This window comes from Acipenser ruthenus, chromosome 6, assembly GCF_902713425.1.
Source record: "Acipenser ruthenus chromosome 6, fAciRut3.2 maternal haplotype, whole genome shotgun sequence".
NCBI classification, from domain to species: Eukaryota; Metazoa; Chordata; class Actinopteri; order Acipenseriformes; family Acipenseridae; genus Acipenser; species Acipenser ruthenus.
In genome coordinates this window covers 2,050,732-2,075,549 of record NC_081194.1, presented here as the reverse complement: position 1 = coordinate 2,075,549, position 24,818 = coordinate 2,050,732, and the positions used below count along the sequence as shown (strand labels likewise).

At 38.0% G+C, this 24,818-nt stretch overlaps 1 protein-coding gene across 4 annotated transcripts in view; it reads left to right on the top strand.

Moving 5' to 3' along the window:
* Positions 1–24,818, top strand: part of LOC117411508 (S1 RNA-binding domain-containing protein 1) — a 123,461-nt gene that overhangs the window by 76,964 nt on the left and 21,679 nt on the right. For all 4 annotated transcript variants that reach the window (XM_059024821.1, XM_059024820.1, XM_059024819.1 and 1 more), the window contains exons 17-18: positions 15,533–15,639; positions 19,862–20,038. In XM_059024821.1, the coding sequence (XP_058880804.1) occupies positions 15,533–15,639; positions 19,862–20,038 (284 nt within the window). The remainder of the gene's footprint in view (positions 1–15,532; positions 15,640–19,861; positions 20,039–24,818) is intronic.

Genomic DNA, 24,818 nt, shown 5'->3' with positions numbered 1-24,818 from the left:
GCCCTAGGACCCAAGCTGCCAGCAGAGGGTGAATACCTGCTGGTCCCACCTCCACCAGCAGAGGGTGAATGCCTGCTGGTTCCACCTCCACCGCAGTGGGAGGACTGCTTGCCCCTCCCACCTCCACCAGCAGAGGGTGAATACCTGCTGGTTCCACCACCGCCAGGAGCAGAGGAGCTGGAGCTGCCTCTGCCTCCGCCACCGCCCGGAGCAGAGGAGCCGGAGCTGCCTCTGCTGCCCGTACCTCCGCAGGGAGTACGGTGGCCGGAGCCCCAGAAAGGGGAGCTGCCGGCCACGAAGAAGGGGGAGGAGGTCTGGAGACCACCAACCCCAGCAGCAGTTTCGCTGCCGGAAATCGTGGGGGAGGTCAGGAGACCTGCTCCCACTGCAGCAGTTTCGCTGCCGGAGATCGTGGGGGAGGTCTGGAGACCTGCTCCCACTGCAGCAGTTTCGCTGCCGGCAGTACTGTGGTCGGAGCCCCACCAAAGGGAGCTACCGGCTACAAAGACAGGGGGAGAGGTCAGGAGACCAGCATCCCCCGCAGCAATTTCGCTGCAAGCATTGACCAGAAGGCTGTCAGCCGTGCCACTACCGGCAGGGGTGCTGACAGCATTGCCAGCCATGGGCCCACTGAAGCCTCCCTTCCCAGCCCGAGACTTTGTCCTGGACTGCTGGATTTTTAAGGGGGGAGGTGGCCGTTGAGGCCATGTGTGCTGCGCACAAGGGGGGGTATATGTGGCAATGCGCCCCGCCCCTGTGTGCATTTGTGTGTTATGTGTTGTATGTTGCGTGTGTAAATGTTGGTGTATAGTCATTGGTACACGGGATATAAACGGGTCTGTGTTTCAAGTGTATTTAAAAAGTGTAGATTTGTATTTAGGCACGAGGAGAGCACAAATCACTTCACGTGCTGGTTAAATGTAATATGTGAGCACGGGGTTGCACAGAATTAATTCACGTGCTGGGATTCAAGTGAATAATTAATTAGTAATTGAATCCCAGCACAACAGTATATATAGAGACACGTAGCACTCAGTCGTGGTTGGGTGTTCGAGAGTGGAGAACGGGTGAGAGAGAAGGAGAACGTAAAGTAGTAAAGTAAAAATAATATCTAGAAGTGTTTGTACTCACCGTGTTTGTTTGTCTCCGTGCACCGTTTGTTAAGTGTTTAGTCCGTTTTGTCTGTCTGTTTATTTTGGCTGTAGTGCCGTGTCCAGTGTTTTGTGCTGTTTACAACCCTTTTATTTGTTATTAAACGCTGAGTGCAGCCATTGCACTCGGCTCATCATCACAACCACCGTCTCTGTGTATTCCTTTTCTGGTCTGACGCCACCCACTCTGGCCGTCTTTGTGACAGGGAGACACAGACTTTACTCACATACAGTAATACAGTAACATCAACAAAAACATTATACCTGGCATGGAGCTGCATTGCATTGGCTGTCATTCCTTTCCGCTGTCCTGTGGAGTGCTTTCCCCTTCATGCATCACATGTACACAATGACATCGCGATGTGGCAGTTGCCAGTCTGCCACTGTAAACACTGTAAACATTAATATTCTGCAGCAATGCATACTAGTTTGCCAGTGCACATATGCAACATCATTTTAGTTTCCTTCATTAAAACAAAGGCAGGCAGGGAGGAGTAGTGGTTAGGGCTCTGGACTCTTGACCGGAGGGTTGTGGGTTCAATCCCAAGTGGGGGACACTGCTGCTGTACCCTTGAGCAAGGTACTTTACCTAGATTGCTCCAGTAAAAACCAACTTTATAAATGGGTAATTGTATGTAAAAATAATGTGATATCTTGTAACAATTGTACGTCGCCCTGGATAAGGGCGTCGGCTAAGAAATAAATAATGATAATAACTTGTGTCCCAGTTCCTCTCTTTCTATACAAGTTGTGAAGAGTATCAAAAACGGGGGATATAAGGAGGAACCCGTGCCTGTCTATCTATGTACATACCCACACACACATCAATATCAAGTCTTTATATATACTGCATCTAGACAACCTCTTATCCAGTTGTGATGAAACTTGGTAAGGACACTCTTAGGTTTGTGGAAGCACCAGATACACAGAGAAGCCTGTTGTTCCTTCTGTATGCGAAACATATATGTTGTGCATGTAAAATACTGTGGTAATACAGTAGTGCTCCTGTTTTAAGATGCAGTATTTTGTATTTATTGCTGTCACAGTAGATGACGTGCAGTACCTGTTTTACTGGGATGTTTACAAATAGCATAGTGCCACCTTATGGATGAAAACAAACTAAAAAATGCAGCACACTAAAATTAAATCTCTTGCCTGAGTGTATGTGTTCATACAAGTTTTTAGTTTGTAGCAGTCATTCTTCACTTCAGTCGACCCGCTAAACAAGCATTCCAGCAGGTGACTGATAGAATTAACAGCTTCCAGGTTTCAAAGCTTTTTAACAAACCCTCAAGTACCGTACAGTGCAAACGTATTAAAATAAACAGGAAAGAGCAGGTATCAAACTCCGTGACCGCAAACGCAGTCAACCTTGAATTCACTGCATGGTTGGCAATACATTCCCATCAATATTTATCTTCATAATGACAGCCACCTTCGGTGTTCGAATCCATGAAACATTAAAAAAAGCTGTGTTTTTGACTGACAAAAACAGTCCCTCATAAGACTACATATTTTTAATGGTTATTTTTATATGCGTGAACCCTTAGCTCCCTGGAGCTTCCATTGTCTATTTTTTCCTGTCAATTTTTTTTATACACAAAGCTGCAAGCTTTTTTGGAGATAAAGACATACGGTTCTGATTACAGTGAAACAAGTGTAGCGTATTTGACAATGACAAATTACAGATAGCATTTGTTTTTATAATGTTATAATATAATAATGTTTGCAGATAGATTTAACAATTGAGTCTCGGCAAATATAAACCATTAAATGTACAAACAGGACGAGGAGTGTTGTTAAAGGGCAGACAATCTTGATTTCTGTACTTTCCCTTTTAATGTTCTAATGTTTACCTTTTATGCTGCATAATTATATATGTGCATTTGTAGCCGTGCAGTTCACTCCTGAAGAAGTGGCCGTGCTGCCATCATATCTTCTTCTATCATTCAACACCACGGCAAATGGTTCTTTCAACACATTAATTGCAATTTTTATTTTGGGCTTCAAAGTTACAGAGAGTGTAAAGAGATCCCATCCCCAACATCTTTTGTGTTTCCACTGTCACTGAAATGTGTTTTTCAAACCTGCAGCTGGTTATTTCTGTAGGAGGGTTTTTTTTTTTTTTTTTTTTTTAAATGTATTTATTTATTTATTTTTATATAACAGTCCAGCCCTGATTGACATCTCGAAATGGCAGCTTTTCATAAAAAGCTGTTAACTTGTAGAGGTTGGTCATGGAATGGAGACAGACTGACTTTGTTCTGCTGCTGGGGCCCATCCAACTTAAACAGGGCCCTGCACCTGAATTGAATCGCGCTACTCTTTGCTGAAGGAAACGGCACATTTTTACACTGCTGCCTCTGATATGTTTCCAAACTTAGCCTGGGTAAGATTTGTTCTGAGATCTTTTTTCATTTGGTTGTGATTTGCCGTAATTGTTTTTCAGTCTTTTGTCTTTCTCCTGCCATTCTGAATCAGCACGTCATGCTTCAGCTGTCGGTTTCGCTAACGCTTGCTATGTGCATTTTTGTGGCAAAAGTGAAGTGTCAAGTACTAGTAAATAGGTTCCTGATTTAATTATAGATAAGACTGGAAATATATATTTGATTGTTCCCAACTGTTTTAAAAGGGGGATCGGGATAAATAAACTGATCATCAAGTAAAAAGCTTCATTTTCGTACAGGCCATTAAGTTTGATTACAAAAGGAATTACTGCTGGCATGGAAGTATTCCCAAGAAGAGCACCAAGCCATTTTCCTTTGACATTTCTTTCCTTTTCATGGTTTGCTTAAGGTTTAGGATTATCCGTGTGCGATTTAAATACCATCTGTAGTTTCCCTGCTAGGTTAAAATTAAGAGGGTGAGCTTTGTAGGGTCTTTTTTTAACTGTCACGTGGCAAAACATTTAGACCTAGGTTTATGTAGCTGTTCATGTTTATTTGATTGTGCTTTTATGTACCTTTTTAAAAGAAATATCAGTTTACTAATAATCTATAACAGGACATGTTTGATATACAGTACATACTATTGATTCCCCCCCCCCCTTCCCCCCCTTAAGAGGGTCTTACTGACTATATATATATATATATATATATATATATATATATATATATATATATATATATATATATATATATATATATATATATAATGTGTGTGTCATTACCATCACAAATCTACAAGGTTTATTTTTATGATGTATATGGTGATGGAACTAAATACCATGGTCCTTTAATAGTCCATATTAAGCCAAAAAAAGTGTGGTAAAGCATATTAAAAACAAGGAGGCTGTGTGGTCCAGTGGTTAAAGAAAAGGGCTTATAACCAGGAGGTCCCCGGTTCAAATCCCACCTTGAGCAAGTCACTTAACCTCCTTGTGCTCCGTCTTTCGGGTGAGACGTAATTGTAAGTGACTCTGCAGCTGATGCATAGTTCACACACCCTAGTCTCTGTAAGTCGCCTTGGATAAAGGCGTCTGCTAAATAAACTAATAATAATAATAATAATGGCCAATTAGGGTAAATGCATAGTTTAACCATGGTAAAATCAAAGTTACCGGGCAGATTTGCTGTGGTAAAGGTGTTTGTGTTGTTTATTTTTATTTTTTTATAATTTAGATAATTAAAGTACTGTAGACCCTTGTATCTGAGGGCCTTCTCAATCTTAATATCTTTCTTAATCTTGTAATGTAAAGCACTCACATGTAGTGTTCACCAGGTCTATTGCTTTAGAGTATAATGCATGGGTAATTAACATAGGTATTTGTTAGCTGGCTGTACAGGTGGCTGCAGATCAATGTCTGTCACAGCCCTGTATTCCATTCACGATTTCTCTAAACCTTATAAAATAATAGCACGCATGCAATTCATTTAACTATCCCTGGCTTATAAGTAGGGCTTGAACTTTTCGTTTATTTTCCAAATCTTTACCTCCCCTTTAAATGTTAATTAGTAGTTGTTAAGCTGTCTCTGAATCCCAACAAAACTATTCATTTAAAAACTGGGTTTAAGATTTATTTGTTCTTTGCTACAAATCAAGTATGAACTTGCCATCAGTGTACAAGCCCTACTTATAAGTGTATCTTTTCTTCTAGTAGGAATACTGCAAAGTAAAGAATTGTAATACCGGTACTAAAAAGAAAACTGGCCAGTAGGGGGAGCTGTGTAGCAACAGAGATTCCACGACTGTAGGAAGTGAAGAGTGAGGTAGTAGCAGGCAGGGATTAGTGGAGTTATTTTTTTATATATATCATGTTTTTCAGTGTATTTAAAAATGATTAAAGGATAGAACTTGATCAGACCTGTTTATTAATGTCTATCTATCTATCTATCTATCTATCTATCTATCTATCTATCTATCTATCTATCTATCTATCTATCTATCTATCTCTATCTATCTATCTCTATACACAGTATATATATATATATATATATATATATATATATATATATATATATATATATATATATATATATATATATATATAATTTAATATATGAATACAAGCCCTAAATGTTTTCTTTAGCCAAAAAGGCACACGGAGGGGTAAGTTTTATTAAATGGAAGCGTGCCAGTAAATTACCTTCCTGCCTGCAGTGAAGTAACAGGGCATTGCAAGATTTTAAAAAGAGTGCAGAATTGATTGATGGGTAGTTAATGAGCAGGCATTCCTGCACTGAATTTGAACTTGCCCAAAAGGGACAGTTTCAAGTGACCTCCCTATCATCTTCCTTAAAAACAGAAATACATTTACATGATCCTCTAGAATGAAGTTCAACGTGATGTCACTCTTTAGTTATTGTATCAGGTTTCCATGCTGTAGTTATATCCTCTTAATTGAAATGGAATTCAGATACAAGTTTAGGATTTTTTTTTTTTTTGACAGTATAAATTGATTTTGTATTTCTTTTTTTTTTTATTAATAATCACCATACATGTATTTTTATATCATGCGTTTCAATGCACTGAAATGTGCTCTGCAACATCTAGTAAACAGTCATGAAAAGTTTCCATTCCAATTTGATGTAGATTTAAGGTAGACTAGTGCATCCTTTTTTTTTTAATGTAAGCTAAGAAAGTTTCTGCCTGGACTCCTGAGTGTTGGTCACTGAAGAGTGATGAAATAAGCTAGGCTTATCCTGTGAGTGTGTCGGTCAGTGCAGCACAGCACTGCACACTGATTTAAAAAATAAATAAATGAATAAAATAAAATAAAATTGTTTACCAGCACGGTAAGGAGGAGTGTCAATAACTTTGAGCTGAGATTTTATTTGAAGATGTGCACCGATCATCTCTGCACTGACCGTCCGTTATCCATGTGCAGTTTTCCCTATAGAATCGCTGTTAAATCCAGGTTGTCCAGCTGAGTTTCAAGTGTGATGCTGCAGAAAAGAACATCAAATGATAATTTTCTAATTTGGACATTTGTTAACTATAAATTGATGTTAAAGTATTTAGAAAATCAAATTTTTAAAGCCAACAGAGGATCAAACACTCGTCATGCACACAGTGATTTTGCAGTTCATGTTTTTTTACCAAATTTTAACCATGTAACGTATTTACCATGCTAACCAATTGTTAACCAAGTGTTTTAAACCCTAATTTATTTGTTTGCTTACTTGTGCTTTACCTCAATCTCACTATGCTTTTCCTCTGCTTTGCAACATTTTCCTCTGCTTTTACCATGGTACTTGTATAGTGCAGTGAACTTTTATACAGGCAATGCTGAGACCCAGAGGAAAACACCAGTCATATGCAAGGTCATTTCCAGTGCGCAGCATCAAGGAAGTGTAGCTTTTAACACAAAAAAGTGACCCCTCTAGTAGGACTGTGCCCTATTAAATCTCCAATGTTGTCTCTTCAAATTGTAAAGTGTGTTGGAATTTTTTTTTTTTTTTTTTTTTTTGTAGACATCAAACCAGCATGTAATTTAATGTGCAATCGTAGGAAATGAACGAATAATGATTTGGGATTATTTGGAAGAGATAGGATTACCCATTGAATCTAATTATTAGCGTGTGCTAACCCATCCACTACTTTTTCCTGTCATCACATCGCTGAGATTTTAATATTATTTGCAAACAAACTAAACAAAGTGCTTTCAAACCCTGTTGATTGTTTAAAACACATATTTAAATAATTGTGCAGAATGGTTGTTGCTAAAACCATTTACATTCCACAATAAGAAATACAAGTATTATTACTTACAGTAATAATAATAATAATATTAATGCCCCCTTTTCTGAAGTTTGTACTCATTCCCCTCTTGGTATCGGTAACACAATGGATATTTGTGCTATGCTGTCTTCGAATTTAGACAAACAGTGGTACTGTTGCACATGGTATTCTGTTATTTCAAATGCTTCCTGTTCTTCTGTCAAGCTTCAGTCTTTCACGGGTCACTCAACACATGCTAACCCTGATGACTTCTCTGGGTTGTCACATGTCAATCAAGGCGAGATGGACGTTCTCTGGTGAGCAGAGAAAATAGGCTTTCTTTATTTGAGGCCTGCTGTGCTTTGAGTAAGAACTTTATTCCATTCACTCGGTTCCTTTTCCCCTAACCTCAGTGTTCCCTCTAGCGCGAGGGAAAGATTGAAACAGATAAAAACGAAAGCGGAGCCGGGGCAGCAGCTGTAAGTAGCTAGGATGTAAGTAACTGTGGAATTGCTGCTTCCAGGCATTAAAGATGTCAGCGCTTCTATTGTGGTAAAAAATTAGCAACAAAATTAACCGTTGCTTTATGACCTGTGTATGTTGCCTGAGATTTGTAATTGCTTGTTGATAAGTTTGTGAAGAACTTTCTCTATCCATGGATATGTTCCGATAACTGCAATACTTGAAATAGTCCCATGCCAACAGGATCTAAAGACACCAACATAAACTGGAATGTTTTTTTTTTTTTTTTTTTTTTTTTAAACAAATGGTCTTATCTGTTCTTTGTAAATGTAGTTTTTTTTTTTTTTTTTTATCAGTCTCTGCTTGTGTGTTAGACAGGTATTCAAGCTTTAGCGACTGCAATTGGGTCTGCTACCTGGTTCAACTACCAGGGGTCACCGTAGCGCGAAGCCATGCTAGCCAACTAGAAATAGGGAAGTACTGTATGGTGAAGGTAAATAACTTAGAAAAGAATTATTGGGGAAAAAAAGGGTTTTTTCTTGCAAACAAAATAATGCATTATCTGTTTGTATCAACTTTTAAAAGTTGTACTGCTTACATGCAAACGTGAAACCTGATTCATTAAATTATGAAATATCCCTTTAAACATGATGAGGGGTATGACAGTTGTTATTAGTTACACTGCTTGGGTAATTTGATGGTCATTAGTTTACAAGAGCAGTTTATTCAGGGTTGATCATGTTACTGAGTAAACTTCGGGAGGTGCTTATGATTTCAGGGATCATTTTAGTTTAAACCTGTAGCCAATCATGGGGGACCTCCTTAATACAAACCTCCACAACCACACAGACAGTTCTACAGTAGCCATGTTTCCCTGCCTCTGGATAAATGAACGAATATATTTTTCTATGAAGAATACATTGAAATGAGACGCAGAATAATGCAACAGCAGTAAAACATAATGGAAACCGCTCTGTAATGTACTGTACAGTTGCTGCCTATTGGATTCCGATGAAGTATTGTCATAGCTGTGTCTAGCAGACCAACAGAGATTCAGTTAAAATCACTCTCCTTCACATGTGCTTGGTGCATTCTCAGTGTCATTGACATCACTTATATACTGTAGGCATCTCCTCACAAGATACAGTTTTCAGTAGACTCCTCCTTTACGACCTGCTCTTTACGATGACACTGTTCGGTCATTTCAATTTCATTTCATTTAATTTTCTCATTACCTTCAGTAATCCTCTCGCATCCACCCTCTACCTTCATTTCTCTTTTTTGAGGATTTACATTTTTGTTTATTATACAGTCAATTAGCACTGTGACACGGAGAGCTTTCTTGTTCTGCAGCATGCTTGACTCGCGGGTGGGGGGGGCGGGTTGATCAGGTTTTCTATTTTCTGCCATTTCTAGCTGTGCCCAGGAAAAACTGGTCTATTTTCCTTTCCTTTCTATTTCTGTTTCAGAAACATTGGCTTGAAAAACTCCAGAGCCTTTACTGTATCATTGCCAGACGCACTAGTTTAAAGGTTTTGTTGAGTTTGAGGTTCTTACCCTTTCATGTCTAAGTCATGACAATTAATGTACATTTTGTTGTAACAGTATTGGTAGTTGTCCTTTTTCTATTTATTGACATGGTAGAATGTTTTAATCCAGGCTTTGATGGGATTTGATACATTAATGGGTTTCTTCCAAGGAATTTCAGATTGCAGGATTTGAATCTGTTTGACTGTTTTACAACATTCAAACTCCAAGAAGTTGTATATACTTTGTTTTGATGTGAGCTCTGCATTTACTCTTTTATAAACTGTGTGTTACAGAATAATACCCCACTTACTCTCAAGTCCTGAAGCAGATATATCAGCCTGGAAGCATTATCTTTATTCTGTATGATCAGAGTGGTGGATCTTAAGTATAACTGTTATGGATATTCTCATGCAGGGATTCATTTTTCACAACTTTGGTATGGTATATAAAGGGTACTCATTTAATGATCGGAATAGTGGTGGTATTTCTATTTGCCACTGTTCTCAGGGGGGGAGAAATGTTTGCCTGCATATCAACAACCTGAAAACCTTCAGCAAAAATATTTCAAATGACAAAGTTGCGTATCTATTGCCGCATTTCCAGAAGCTAAAACCAATGTCTGTACACAGCACCAAGGAATAAGCTGAACTAACTTATCCCTGGGGTTATTTTACAGAAAAGTATAACCTCTGATTTGATGAAGGTATCTAAAGGTCTCGGCCACGTCAAATAAACCAGACTCTATACCACAGACAGATGCCTCTTTTTAAAGTCTTGGCTGCCGTTGGCCCTGAATAAACAAAAAAAAGTAAAAAAAAAGTTACTTTTCATATTAAAGGCCAATTTCCTCTATTTTTTATCTTTTTCCCATCAAAGCAAAGGGCTCCTCAAGCGCTGCTGTTAATACAGCAGCATCTGTCTGGAGAGGAGGGGCTAGAGCAGCTGCATGTATCTTCTTCAGCCATCAATCCACAGCTATCAGCTGCCCTGATCCTGCAGTCAGGGGTTATTGTTTAATCGTGTAAACAAGGGGAGGGGTGCACTTGTATGCGATTTAAGAGCAAGGGCGTGTAAGGGAGACTATTTTAGAAAACATTTGAATTGAAAGAATAAACTTCCAGTCACGCTTTATTTTAAGGGCCGTTTTTTAGTTTATTAACTGTTAACAAACATTGTTAATTTTTTAGCTAAGGGTTAAGGTTTGGGTTAATAAAAACCTGATTTAATTTGCTAAACATTACTACAGTAACAATTTGAACCGATTTCAAGCATATGATCGACTGGGTATGGATCATCCATAGGGCTCTGGTGTTTGCAGTTTTAGCTGGCCTATTCTATATTATTAACTAGCAGTTAACAGAAAATACATAATGTACATTAACATGTTTATTAGCTGTTTGTTAACAGTTAATAAACAAAAAAAGGCCCTTAAAATGAAGCGTGAGCCAACTTCCCATGCTGTTGTAATGCAAATTCAAATTAATGTATCTGTGTGATGATACAGTACAAAAAAATTGATTTAGGGAAACATAAAATGCAAGCATATAGTACAATTATTCCCTTGCTGGTTCAGACTGTTTGTTTTTTTCTGGTTCTCGGAACAACTGATCTATTTAAATTGCCGCCTTTCATAGCCGTTGGATCTTGTCTAGTTATTGCGTACAGCTTATTGAAATGCTGAACAGTTTTTGTTAATGAAACAAAGCATGACTACCAAAGTTTCAACACATATTTATAGAAATCTGGTATTAATATATTAGATGTATAGTTTACTCTGGCCAGCTGGAGCAAATTGATCCTTGGCTTCCTTTTTTGGAACCATTTGTATATCTATCTGCAGTACCTGACAGCTGGGTTTAAATGGGCATGTTGGATTTTTGTGATTTTTCATGTGCACTGCCATGCAGTGAAAGTGAGTTTAAAAACCTGGGTTTAAAAAAAAATAAAAATCTGCACCTTGCTTTGTTTTACTCAAGAGTGGTAAGTTAAGGGTATTAAACAAAACTATTAAACAAAACATTGAAAAAAATACCAAATACTGTTTCTAAACAAGAATGTGAGTTTAAAATTCTTTATGAGTAAACAAGTTTTTTTGGTTTTCGTTTTTTTTTTTTTCTTTAATGGGAGATTATTTCTAACAACGTAGTACATGGGTGTCAAATCACAGTCCTGGAGGGCCATTCCACTCCAGGATTAACAGGTAAATTAAGTACTTTAGGGTCTGGATGGAGTTGCAATTGGTTCAATTAAACAATTTAGAACAGGTTTGGAACAAAGATCAACTTTGGCAACCCCTGTGGAAAGCTGCAAAACAGTAACTGTAACAAAAACAAAAAAAAGCTTCTGCATGCAAAGGGAATTCCAGATCTCCAAAAGCAGTGTTGTGTAGAATCATCAACATATGCCAGCTCGGCAACATGCTTTGGGATACATAACCGTGACCTGATGCTGCGGTAGTTATGCAGGCTAGTATCTCATGTGGGTGAGATTAGTCCTGACTGGCAAAGATGAACTGGAAGCCTTCTCGGAAAAATATCTGCCAATAGTAAACCATACATACTGTATTAACAAGTGTCCACAATTAACATATATCCATAGTTTGATAAAGATATGTGAGCTCATTATTGTCATCATATTTAAGGTTCATATATACAGTCTTTAAACACGCACACATATATATATATATATATATATAGATAGATAGATAGATAGATAGATAGATAGATGGATAGATATAGAAACATATGCTTGTAGGTCTATTTGTACGAATAGAAGTGATTGCTAATGCTAACCCAAGACTGCCTGAAATACTTTATTGTTATTTAAAGAAATGTATTATATATTTTTAGTGATTCAAAACCATGTACAGTAAGCATCACAACAAAGAAACAGCATTGTAAAAACCTCAGAAATCTTCAAAAGGAGAGGTTTGAAATGATGTCCCTTTTATCAGACATCACAGGCACAAGCTTGTACTGTAAACGCGTCTAATTTTAAAAGGGATTTTCCAGAATCGGGCAGTGGTTGAAAACATTAACTTTTAAACCTGTTTCTTTGCCAGAGGCAGTGTCATGAGCATTATTGGCATTAAAAGTGTTGTTGCAATCATTTTAATTAATAAAAGGTTCAGGGAAAAGGCAGTCACTCAGACAGAATGTTTTGTGCCATGTCTGTGTGCTTTCTGGAACTCGGGAGTGGTCTATTTCATAATCATGTGCTGTGAAAGTAAGAAACCTCTCCCTGATATCTGTAGCACAACATAGTTATGCTGTGGACTGAAAGAGTTGAAACGAGCTGTTTCACTGACACATTGTTTAAAGATCATTTGATACAGATCTTTATTTCACAGACCCATTAACTTCAGATTACAAACCCTTGGGGGGGGGATGATGTGTAGAAATGTTAAGTAATACTTGTAATTAGGGGTCTACTTAAATCACTGAGAATTTACATATTTGTTTCCTGGATAGGTTATAGAATACAATTAGGATTTCATGGACCTGTTTAAAAGTAGATACCACTATAAAAGCCTACAAAATTCTAACTGTTTAAAAAGTAAGCAGCAGGTTGTTTGAAGCGAGGTGGCTGTGCTAGATTGTACCTGTAGTACTGATTTAACTTGGCTACAACCGACATGAATACTTTTTGTCTGCGCTGCCTTTCCAGTTTATTTTTTAAAAGCTGTTTGTTTTAGGTTCTGTTTAGCAGCCACTGTAGTGCCTTCTGGTATAGTAAGCAAATTTGTTAAATTTGCAGATGACACAAAAATAGGAGGAGTGGCAAACACTGTTGCAGCAGCAAAGGTCATTCAAAATGATCTAGACAGCATTCAGAACTGGGCAGACACATGGCAAATGACATTTAATAGAGAAAAGTGTAAAGTATTGCACGCAGGCAGTAAAAATAAAAAACCTGAGAAAAGAAACAAGGACCAGGGGTCACAAATGGAGATTAGACAAAGGGGCATTCAGAACAGAAAATAGGAGGCACTTTTACACAGAGAATTGTGAGAGTATGGAACCAACTCCTCAGTAATGTTGTTGAAGCTGACACCCTGGGATCGTTCAAGAAGCTGCTTGATGAGATTCTGGGATCAATAAACTACTAACAAACAAACGAGCAAGATGGGCTGAATGGCCTCCTCTCGTTTGTAAACTTTCTTATGTTCTTTAGTTTCATGTGTGATTCTGAAGCTGAATAGCGATCGATCGTATTTTCTCAAGTCACATTACAAGAAATTTCTTGACCGATCCTCAGCTGAAATATACTTTTGCTTTTCTTTTTTTGTTGTCCATTTTTGGTACTTTGCCAGTACAGACGCACTGATAGACTGATTTAAAATATCTTTGTCATGTGAACAGTAAACAAGAAAGTTAACCGCTTTGGAGTATTTAAAAAAAAAATGTTATTTGTCTAAGGACTTTTTATTAACCAAAGTGCAATTAACACATGGCAAAGGAATAAAAAAAAAAAAAAAGCCTATTTACAGAATTTAAGTTAGTTTCGATCACTTGCGGGTTTTTTTCTTTCCATACTAGTCTGGTATGCATTGGCCCCTAAAGAGGTGAATTTCCACGAAATCACAAATTAGGTAGACTTGCAAAAGTTTTGCCCTTGCATTCATTGCTAAATATGTACCGCAGTGTGTAATATCTTGGACCTGATATTAGACCTGTTTTTTTTTTTTTTATAGCAAAATGTCTTTCTTTTCCCTTTCCTAATATAAACTACACCAGTAGTTGCTGTAACTGCAATAGCAAAGTGTTTTAACACGAACATACAATGGGACTTTCCATGAATGGCCCAAGGCCTTTGCTAAGTGTAATTCTCCTTTTTTAATAACCCTTCCAATTTAATTTTTTATTTCTAGTCATTGCCTGGCATGCTTCCCCATTTATATTTTAGTAGATCCTGAAGAGGCAGATCTTTTTCAACATCTTCAATTCCACTGAAGGCAAGATGACTTGACAAATAAAATGGCATGTTGACTGTTCCAACCAGATTAGTACATTGTGTTTGTGATTGAAGTTGCATGCTAAAATAGTTGAACAGAGACACATTCTAGTACTTGAACGGTACATTAAAGGAAACCTCTGAATGTGTCACACAGTTTATTTGTTGATTTATAGGAATCAACCTGCTGCTAGGCAGCTTACCAGTACATAAACATGCAGCTGCATTTAAGGTGCTAAGGAGAATTTGTGCGTCAGTAGGTGTGGGATAGCTGGATAAATGTTTTTTTGGCACAACAACCACTGGTGGCAAAATGGTATTGTTTATCTGCTGTAATCAAAACTATCAAAGGCATTTTTGGTTAATACTGATTCCAGCCTTGGAGGATGGTGGTTGGCTCCCCTGAAAAATCTTGTTTTAAATTTCATATTAAAAAAAAAAAAAAAAAAAAAAAAGAGAAACAACCGGCAATAAGAAACACTTTCTCTGTGTATCTGCAGTATAAGAGCTCTTGGCTTCAATTGCATTCCATCGTAACTTATTACATATGGTGGTTGCCCATAGTGTGAAAATTGTTTTTGAATAATCTGAATTCACAAGTGCTGTTTTGAATGTTATAGCAAACGTACTTTGTATTTTCATTTAAAAAATAAAGTACCATAATAATAATTTAGTGACATACAAGGTTAATTAAAGCTCTTGGTTTGCATGCCTTACTTTCAGGTATTCTGTTGCTCTTGCACTCCCTAGGTCATTCTATTCAGCAGCGCCCTCTGCCTGCAAAGCATTTCAGTCATTAAGGGAAGCTGCTGGTTGGTTAGATGCCTTTGTAGGCATGGGGCATTTTCACTTTTCAGGTGAAGTGGCTTAGGGACTAGCATAGCAAATGGAAGTGGATGACAATAAGACAATAATAAGATTTATGGCATTGTATTTGCTAACATGACTTTTTAAATATGTATTTGTATATTATTTGCAATGTGTACAGTATCTTGTTCATTTAATGATGTAATGCATGTACCATTTTTCAAGAAAAAAAACAAAAATGTAAGCTTCACAAATGTGACTGTGGCCTCTCAGAATAATGCAAGTGAAATGATTCAGAATATTGTAATGTTGTTGTTGTTGTTGTTGTTGTTGTTGTTGTTGTTGTTGTTGTTGTTGTTGTTTGTTTATATATATATATATATATATATATATATATATATATATATATATATATATATATATATATATATATATATATATAAATAATGTATGTGTATTTCATCTTTCAGCATGATGTGTCGCAGCCCTTGCTAAAAGCTGCCCTGGCCAGTGTGGTTGAAGAATGTGTCAGCTTTGTTGGAGTGGATATTAACATCTGCTCTGAAACCTTGATGAGGTAAGCTGAATACTTTCCACTGGCAGTAATTACATGGCACAGGATCACACAGTCTCTGTTTAGTCTGCCATCCAGCTTCTACTCAGCTAATGCAAATGGGTCTTGTGTTACATTGCCAGCGACATGAGAATGACATGTTCAGACAGTGTTTCACCTGTAGAGAAGAAGGATGTGGTACCACTAAATCAGAGCTGAGCTGCATTTAACATCATAGATTTATGACACATACTGTAGGGTTCCTTTGGAAAAATAAACAAACTAGAAAAAACAAAAGTGTTGTTCAAAGTAAATTACCATTATGTGAGTTAATAAAGTGAACTTTTTTTTAAATAACCCAGTGCTTGGGGTCTTGGAAAAATAGCTTTCATTCATGCTGATTGGCATAGTTTAGTACATGTTCAGCTTGTAATTAGTTAGATTGCATGACATCTGTTTGTCTTTTTCTTTTAAAAGAGACCTAAGGCCCTATTTTGAATCAAGTGCAATAGCAAAGGCAGATTCTCTCTAAGGAATAACATTTTTTTTAATGTTGTACAATACTATCAAGAAACAACTTACTGTAGTTGGTAAGCCCTTTGAATTTAGTTTTCTTTACTGGGCTTAGTTAGTGCTGGTATGCTATGGGTTTAACTGAGCTGCCTGCAGTTTTAAGCCAAGGGGACACTAGTCTATGTGTTGCTAGAAAAATGTAGAAAGGGATACTATTTTTGTAGAAAGTGACGTGCAAGCTACAAGTTTCAGGCAACTTTGTTGCAAGTAACTGTATCAAAGGACTTGATTCTGTAGAAGCAACATTACGTCAGAATAAATCAGCCAATGAAAGTGATGCAAAAAGTCATGTGACTAGCTTCTTCGCTGGCGAGAAAAACTAAGAAAAATGGCAGAGAAAATGAATGCGGAGCCGGTGTGAGATATTGTGAGGGAGACTCCTTATGGATTTTTTTCAGAGTAATTTTTTGTTTTTCATTTATTATTTTTTATAGGTGGTATAGGCAAGTACATTATTATTATTATTATTATTATTATTATTATTATTATTATTATTATTTGTTTATTTAGCAGACGCCTTTTATCCAAGGCGACTTACAGAGACTAGGGTGTCGCCCGAAAGACGGAGCACAAGGAGGTTAAGTGACTTGCTCAGGGTCACACAATGAGTCAGTGGTTGGGGTGGAATTTGAACCGGGGACCTTCAGGTTACAAGCCTGTTTCTTTAAGTACATAAGTGTTAATTGGTCCATTCCTGTTAGTTAATGACCAATTTGTCAGTTAATGCCACGAGATGTAGAGGAGCGGCATTAAAGTCGACAAAATTTATAAATATTATTATTATTATTATTATTATTATTATTATTATTATTATTATTATTATTATAATAATAATAATTTATTTCTTAGCAGACGCCCTTATCCATGGCGATTTACAGTCAAAAACAAAAATAAGTACAAGTATGACAAAATACTATTCAATAACGGAGCAGATAACAGTGTCAGTGATAGTTACATCAGGATATAATTAAATACAAAATACTACAGATTAAATAACACTTGACAGATTACAGTACTCTAAAGTACAGAATTAAATGCAGTAAAATAGGGGGCAGATAAGAGCAAGTAAAGCGCATTTAAGGAAGAGTGATAAGTGTCCAGTGGGAAAAAAAGAGGAGTTCTACAGGTGCTGTTTGAAGAGGTGAGTCTTGAGGAGGCGCCGGAAGGTGGTCAGGGACTGGGCAGTCCTGACATCTGTAGGAAGGTCATTCCACCACTGCGGGGCGAGGGTGGAGAAGCGGGCTCTGGAGGCAGGGGAGCGTAGAGGAGGTAGAGCCAGTCTTCTAGTGCAGGAGGAGCAGAGAAGTCGAGTGGGGGTGTAGGGAGAGATGAGGGTCTGGAGGTAGCTGGGTGCAGTCTGGTCAAAGCATCTGTAGGCTAGTAGAAGAGTCTTGAACTGGATGCGAGCGGTGATCGGGAGCCAGTGGAGTGAGCGGAGCAGTGGAGTTGCGTGGGAGAAGCGAGACAGAGAGAACACCAGGCGAGCAGCGGAGTTCTGGATGAGCTGGAGCGGACGGGTGGCGGACGCAGGGAGGCCAGCCAGGAGGGAGTTGCAGTAGTCTAGGCGGGAGAGTACCAGGGCCTGGACCAGGAGCTGGGTGGCGTAGTTGGTGAGGAAGGGTCGGATTCTTCGTATGTTGCTCAGGAAAAATCGGCAAGTGTGTGCCAGAGTGGAGATTTGCTTGGGAATAAGAGAGGCAGGGGTCCATGGTGACTCTGAGGTTCTTAGCTGAGGAGGAGGGAGAGGGTGTGGTAGATTCCAGAGGAACGGAGATAGAGAGAGGGGAGGCGGGAAAGAACAGGAGGTCAGATTTAGAGAGGTTGAGTTTGAGATGATGCGAGTGCATCCAGGAGGAGATAGCAGACAGACAGGTAGAGATACGGGAGGGGATGGTGGAGTCAGAGGTGGAGAAGGAGAGGAAAATCTGAGCATCATCAGCTTTGAAATGGTATGAGAAACCATAGGATGCGATGAGGGGGCCCAGGGAGCGGGTGTAGAGAGAGAACAGGAGAGGATATATATGTGTGTGTGTATGTATGTATGTATGTATTTATTAGAGGTTAGCATGGGTAGAAAATCCGGAACCGGGTACCCAGAAGTTTTTCGGGTAATTATTTAATTATTCATGTTTTAAGTGCATGATACATATTTAAATACCACATAATACACATCTGTAGACTTGTGTAACCTTTTCAGTACTGGAAACATCGAAATAATAATAATAATAAAAAACCCTCCATTGCTCATTTCTTGTAAAGACATCAACAGATCTGAATTTTGTTCATCGCAGTTTTCTTTTGAAACTTCTCCAATCACATGAAAGTAATTTGTTAGTTTCCTCATCTTGGTTGACAAGTTAAAAAAAAAAAATCACGTTTTATTTTTTATAGTCAACCTTTAGGAGTTTAGTGTCACACGTGCGCCTAAATTAAAATTTTTATGTTCGCACAAGCAATTTTTTTGTCACATATGCGACCGAATTAGTCGCACTGTAGAGCCCTGTTACATTGATTTGTTTCCGATTTAGTTCCTGAGAATAGTCGCTGCAGTTATTATTATTGAGGTGTACTTGCACTTGCTGCTCTCTGTGTTATTGTTTTCTGTAAAACATCGATATCCTGTCAGTTAAGAAAAGGCTTCATGCAAGAGTCGTCGCCAGTGTTTTTTTTACCCTGGTTCACCGCTGCAGCTCCTCCTGGCGACTCGGGGAACGGAGGCTGGAACACGCATCCTCCGAAACGTGCTCCTGCCAATCCGTCATTTTTCGCAGTGCGGATCCACAGCGATGCCACCAGACCTATAGTGCTGGGGGGGAGCAAAAGTTTGTTTTAATGTTATATTTTGTATTATTCCCTACAGTGGTGTGCAAATATATTATAACACTTCAAGATTTGTCATTTATATCCTTTATGTACCTACCTGCATGAAAGCCTCTGGGCGTGAGAATTTCAATTTTTAGTCAGTAATCAGTGTTATAGAAACAATAGGCGCTCGTGTGAAAATGTTAGACCACTTTGTGCTTCTTAAACAACTTCTAAAAAGTCTCATACATTTTATCGTGTGGCTATGTGTTCCTTTTCGGTTAATTCGGTTAATCATATCCTGATGTAACTATCACTATTTAATCATATCCTGATGTAACTTTCACTATTATCTGCTGTATTATTGAATTGTGGTTTGTCACACTTGAGAATTATTGTATTTCTTGTTCTTATTGTATGACTTATATTGTAACACTTGAATGTATTTGTATTTGCTTGCGATTGTAAGTCGCCCTGGATAAGGGCGTCTGCTAAGAAATAAATAATAATAATAATAATAATAATTGCATGTGTTGTGTATTAAAGTCATCAATAAAGTAATACAATCATTAATTTGCCTATTTTGACAATATTCCAAGATTTTCAGTTAGTGTTTGGATTTTATATACACAACAAATCAAAACAACAGAAGCAATGGGGTGTTTGAATACATTTGCACACTACTCTCTGTGTGTGTATATACAGTGTGTGTGTGTATATATATATATATATATGAATGAATGATGTCCTGGAATGTTTTATATTTTCATTCCAGTTTGTTACCTGTGCAGAGTGGAGTGTTGATTAATCTTTCATTTAAGAACACCGCACTCTATATTATTAAGCAGCTTGTTTTTCTTTCTCTGACCAGGCATGTTGCAGGGCTCAATGCTGGTAGAGCAAAGAACATCATGGAGTGGCGTGAGAAGAATGGACCATTTATAAACCGCGGACAGCTGAAAGAAGTCAAAGGCGTGGGTCCAACAACCTTTCAGCAGTGTGCTGGTTTCATACGAATTAACCCAGAAAACCTAAAGAGCATTTGCAGGTATGATTAGATTATTTATAAAACGTTCGCTGTTACAAATGTTTCCAAACATGAAGAGGAAATATGGTTTGTATCTGAAGATTTAAAGAGCAAGCAGCTTGAAGTCACTTTTCTTTTTTTTTTTTTAAAGCTGAAATATTGTTTGTTTTGTCTGTGTTGTGGTGCTTTGACTATTCAGGACGTTCAGGATCCAGTTCCAGTTGTCTCCCATAGACATATGTAAGGTAGGCAGCCAAAGTGTCTTCATATTAGTAAGAGCCAGTTCCATCTAGTGCATTGGTGCACAAGGTGGGGGATGTGACTATGACTCATGGGCCAGTTCTGTTAAAAAAAAAAAAAAAAAAAAAAAAAAAAAAAAAAGAACATTTTAAATAAATACATAAATGCTAATTAGTCCAATTCTTGCCTTTCAAATTAGCCGTTGACGATAACTCTAGGACTTGTACAACCGGAGAAATGATGTTTTGAAGTGACGAGTGTCAGTGAAACTACAGTGAACAGAGCGGAAAGCTGTTTACCATGTATGGGGTGACAAGTGTAAAACAAAAAAAAATCAGAAATGTTTTAACAGCTGTTTTATCCCGGATTTAATGTGAATCTCGTATTTTTTTCCTAGATTTAACCGAAAAAAAAAGTCCAGATTTAGCAAAATACATGTTAACAAACACATTCTTAAAAGTCTAGGTGTAACGGCAACTCTGCATCAGTGCCAAATCAAACATGTCAATGGGCGTGGGCTTGCATGTTAGCTTCAGTTTTAGCTGGCAAAATAAATATTTTTTTTGTGAAAACCCAGATTTATTTTTTCAGATAGACTTTTTTAGATTTAATTGGTGAACAATAATGTTTTTCAAATGTATATGTTAGGTAAATGTTGAATTGCCAGGTTTAAAAAAAAAAATATATATATATATTTAAATTTACAGATTTATTTGTTAGAAACCCAAATTTAACATGTCGGCTAAATGTTCACTCACTAAGTGTAAATAAATAAATAAATAAATAAAAAAAAAATATATATATATATACAGCTCTGGAAAAAATTGAGACCACTGCAAAATTATCAGTTTCTCTGGTTTTACTATTTATAGGTATGTGTTTGGGTAAAATGAACATTTTTGTTTTATTCTATAAACTACTGACAACATTTCTCCCAAATTCCAAATAAAAATATTGTCATTTAGAGCATTTATTTGCAGAAAATGACAACTGGTCAAAATAACAAAAAAGATGCAGTGTTGTCAGACCTCGAATAATGCAAAGAAAATAAGTTCATATTCATTTTTAAACAACACAATACTAATGTTTTAATTTAGGAAGAGTTCAGAAATCAATATTTGGTTTTTGGTCTTGGCATGCTCTCCACCAGTCTTTCACATTGATGTTGGGTGACTTTATGCCACTCCTGGCGCAAAAATTCAAGCAGCTCGGCTTTGTTTGATGGCTTGTGACCATCCATCTTCCTCTTGATCACATTCCAGAGGTTTTCAATGGGGTTCAGGTCTGGAGATTGGGCTGGCCATGACAGGGTCTTGATCTGGTGGTCCTCCATCCACGCCTTGATTGACCTGGCTGTGTGGCATGGAGCATTGTCCTGCTGGAAAAACCAATCCTCAGAGTTGGGGAACACTGTCAGAGCAGAAGGAAGCAGGTTTTCTTCCAGGACAACCTTGTACTTGGCTTGATTGGTGCGTCCTTCACAAAGACAAATCTGCCCGATTCCAGCCTTGCTGAAGCACCCCCAGATGAGTCCAATTTTCAGCTTTGCCCAACACCTGGTCGTCTAATGGTTAGACGGAGACCTGGAGAGGCCTACAAGCCACAGTGTCTCGCACCCACTGTGAAATGTGGTGGAGGATCGGTGATGATCTGGGGGTGCTTCAGCAAGGCTGGAATTGGGCAGCTTTGGCATGAATCAAGCCAAGTACAAGGTTGTCCTGGAAGAAAACTTGCTTCCTTCTGCTCTGACAATGTTCCCCAACTCTGAGGATTAGTTTTTCCAGCAGGACAATGCTCCATGCCACACAGCCAGGTCAATCAAGGTGTGGATGGAGGACCACCAGATCAAGACCCTGTCATGGCCAGCCCAATCTCCAGACCTGAACCCCACTGAAAACCTCTGGAATGTGATCAAGAGGAAGATGGATGGTCACAAGCCATCAAACAAAGCCGAGCTGCTTGAATTTTTGCGCCAGGAGTGGCATAAAGTCACCCAACATCAATGTGAAAGACTGGTGGAGAGTATGCCAAGACGCATGAAAGCTGTGCTTGAAAATCAGGGTTATTCCACCAAATATTGATTTCTGAACTCTCCCTAAGTTAAAACATTAGTATTGTGTTGTTAAAAATGAATATGAACTTATTTTCTTTGCATTATTCGAGGTCTGACAACACTGCATCTTTTTTGTTATTTTGACCAGTTGTCATTTTCTGCAAATAAATGCTCTAAATGACAATATTTTTATTTGGAATTTGGGAGAAATGTCAGTAGTTTATAGAATAAAACAAAGATGTTCATTTTACCCAAACACATACCTATAAATAGTAAAACCAGAGAAACTGATAATTTTGCAGTGGTCTCTTAATTTTTTCCAGAGCTGTATATATTAAATGTTGAATTTGTGATACACATGTATTTTGTTAAATATGGACTTTTTGGGGTTAAAACAATCTTGGACAAAAATATGTGATTTACATGAAATCCGGGAAAAAAACACAGACTTTAACACTAGAAGGACCGGAGATATACTCATACCTAGAAGCCCCGCAGCCATCTTTCTGATTGCTGTATTCAAAACACTGTAAATAGTATAATGAAAGGAGAAAGTGTGGGGCAGCAGTGTGGAGTAGTGGTTAGGGCTCTGGACTCCTGACCAGAGGGTCATGGGTTCAACCCCTGGTGGGGGGACACTGCTGTTGTACCCTTGAGCAAGGTACTTTACCTAGATTGCTTTAGTAAAAACCCAAGTGTATAAATGGGTAATTGTATGTCAAAATAATGTGATATCTTGTAACAATTGTAAGTCGCCCTGGATAAGGGCGTCTGCTAAGAAATAAATAATAATAATAGAAACAGTCAGATGTAATTAATTAGTTTGGCAATCTCCCTGTGTTCCAAATGCTTCTTGTGAAGTTCCTGTGCTAACTGTAAAATATATTCTTTCCTTGGTAAATTCTTCTCTGTGCATTTTTTGTAAAGTACCCAGGAGTTGATGGCTACTAGGTCCAATACATTGTAAAACACCTGAACAGGCCACTGTCGGGAGCCAGCTTTCACAAAATACTTGCATGCCATCTGATCCAAAACATCAGCTCCATATTTTCTTGCATTGTAAAACTCCACGGTCTCTGGTGTTTATTTTCACTAGTCCTGATGCTAATTGACTGACCAAAGCAGCACAGCTGGCAAGCAGGGGCCAGCGTTCAAAAGACTGATTGTAAACAATAGACTGTCAGTCATTCACTCAGACAGAGAGTAGAGACTAATCTGATTACAGCTAAACACATTGCGGACTGGTAAATAAAAATAATAAAGCAGAATACCGTTCTGTATAATCACAATACAATTGTTTTCTGCGTGGCCGTCAATGTGACTGCTCCCAGGGCTTTTAGGTATTATGTAATATATTTCCTTTATTTCTGCACTCCCGCGTTTCATGCTTTGTGAGAATATTTAATACATACGGACAGACAGGTACATGAACACGCAGCCCCATATGTGTTACACGACTGGAGAAAATTACATTTTAAAACCAAAAACCTCCAAAATGACTGCCACGGGGCTTCTAGTGTGAAGTAGTTTCTAATAATAACCAGAACGGTTGCACACATCATAAAAAGGCAAGGGGCCATTTAAAAAAAAAAAAAAAACTTTTTGAAAACTTGAATGTGAAGCTACTTGACATGGTATACCCACAAGCAGACTCTGTAGCTGGTCTGTACCACTTGTATTCAGCATTACTGTTGTTTTTATAATGGATTGTGGATTCTGAGAAGACAACCAGGGGTTACAAATGGAGATTAGAAAAAGGGGCATTCAGAACAGAAAATAGGAGGCACTTTTTTTACACAGAACTGTGAGGGTCTGGAACCAACTCCCCAGTAATGTTGTTGAAGCTGACACCCTGGGATCCTTCAAGAAGCTGCTTGATGAGATTCTGGGATCAATAAGCTTCTAACAACCAAACGAGCAAGATGGGCCGAATGGCCTCCTCTCATTTGTAAACGTTCTTATGTTCTTATGTTCAGGCATTTAAATACAGTCTGAGGACAAGCTGCAATTCAAACCCAAAACCTCAGTGTCTGATCCCCACATTAGCTGTAAAGCTAAGGGGACCCTAGTATACATGTTGCTAGAAAATGTAGAAAAATCGGTTGCTTCTACATTGTTGCTTCAGATTTCAGGGGACACTATTCTACAGTATTTAGAAATTGTAGTAGAATGTTGATGGACAACACAGAGAAGACAATACATAGATGATATTTCCTATCATTTTCTCGTTTTGTAAACTTTATGTTCTTATGTTCTTAAGACAACCTTCTGACTCAGTATTGACATTTCATTTCAAGGAGATATAAGCAATACAATAAAGTTGAATGTGGCCAATACATATTAGTGTTCTACAACTATCTCCATATCCAAGAGTATACCCATATACAACTATGTCCAATACTTTTTTTTTTTTCTTCCATTTTAATTTGAAACGCATTCATAAAAACCTTCTTGGGTGTATGATCAGAGAAAACCAAAAGGTTTGCATCATCCCATAGAATTAACTAT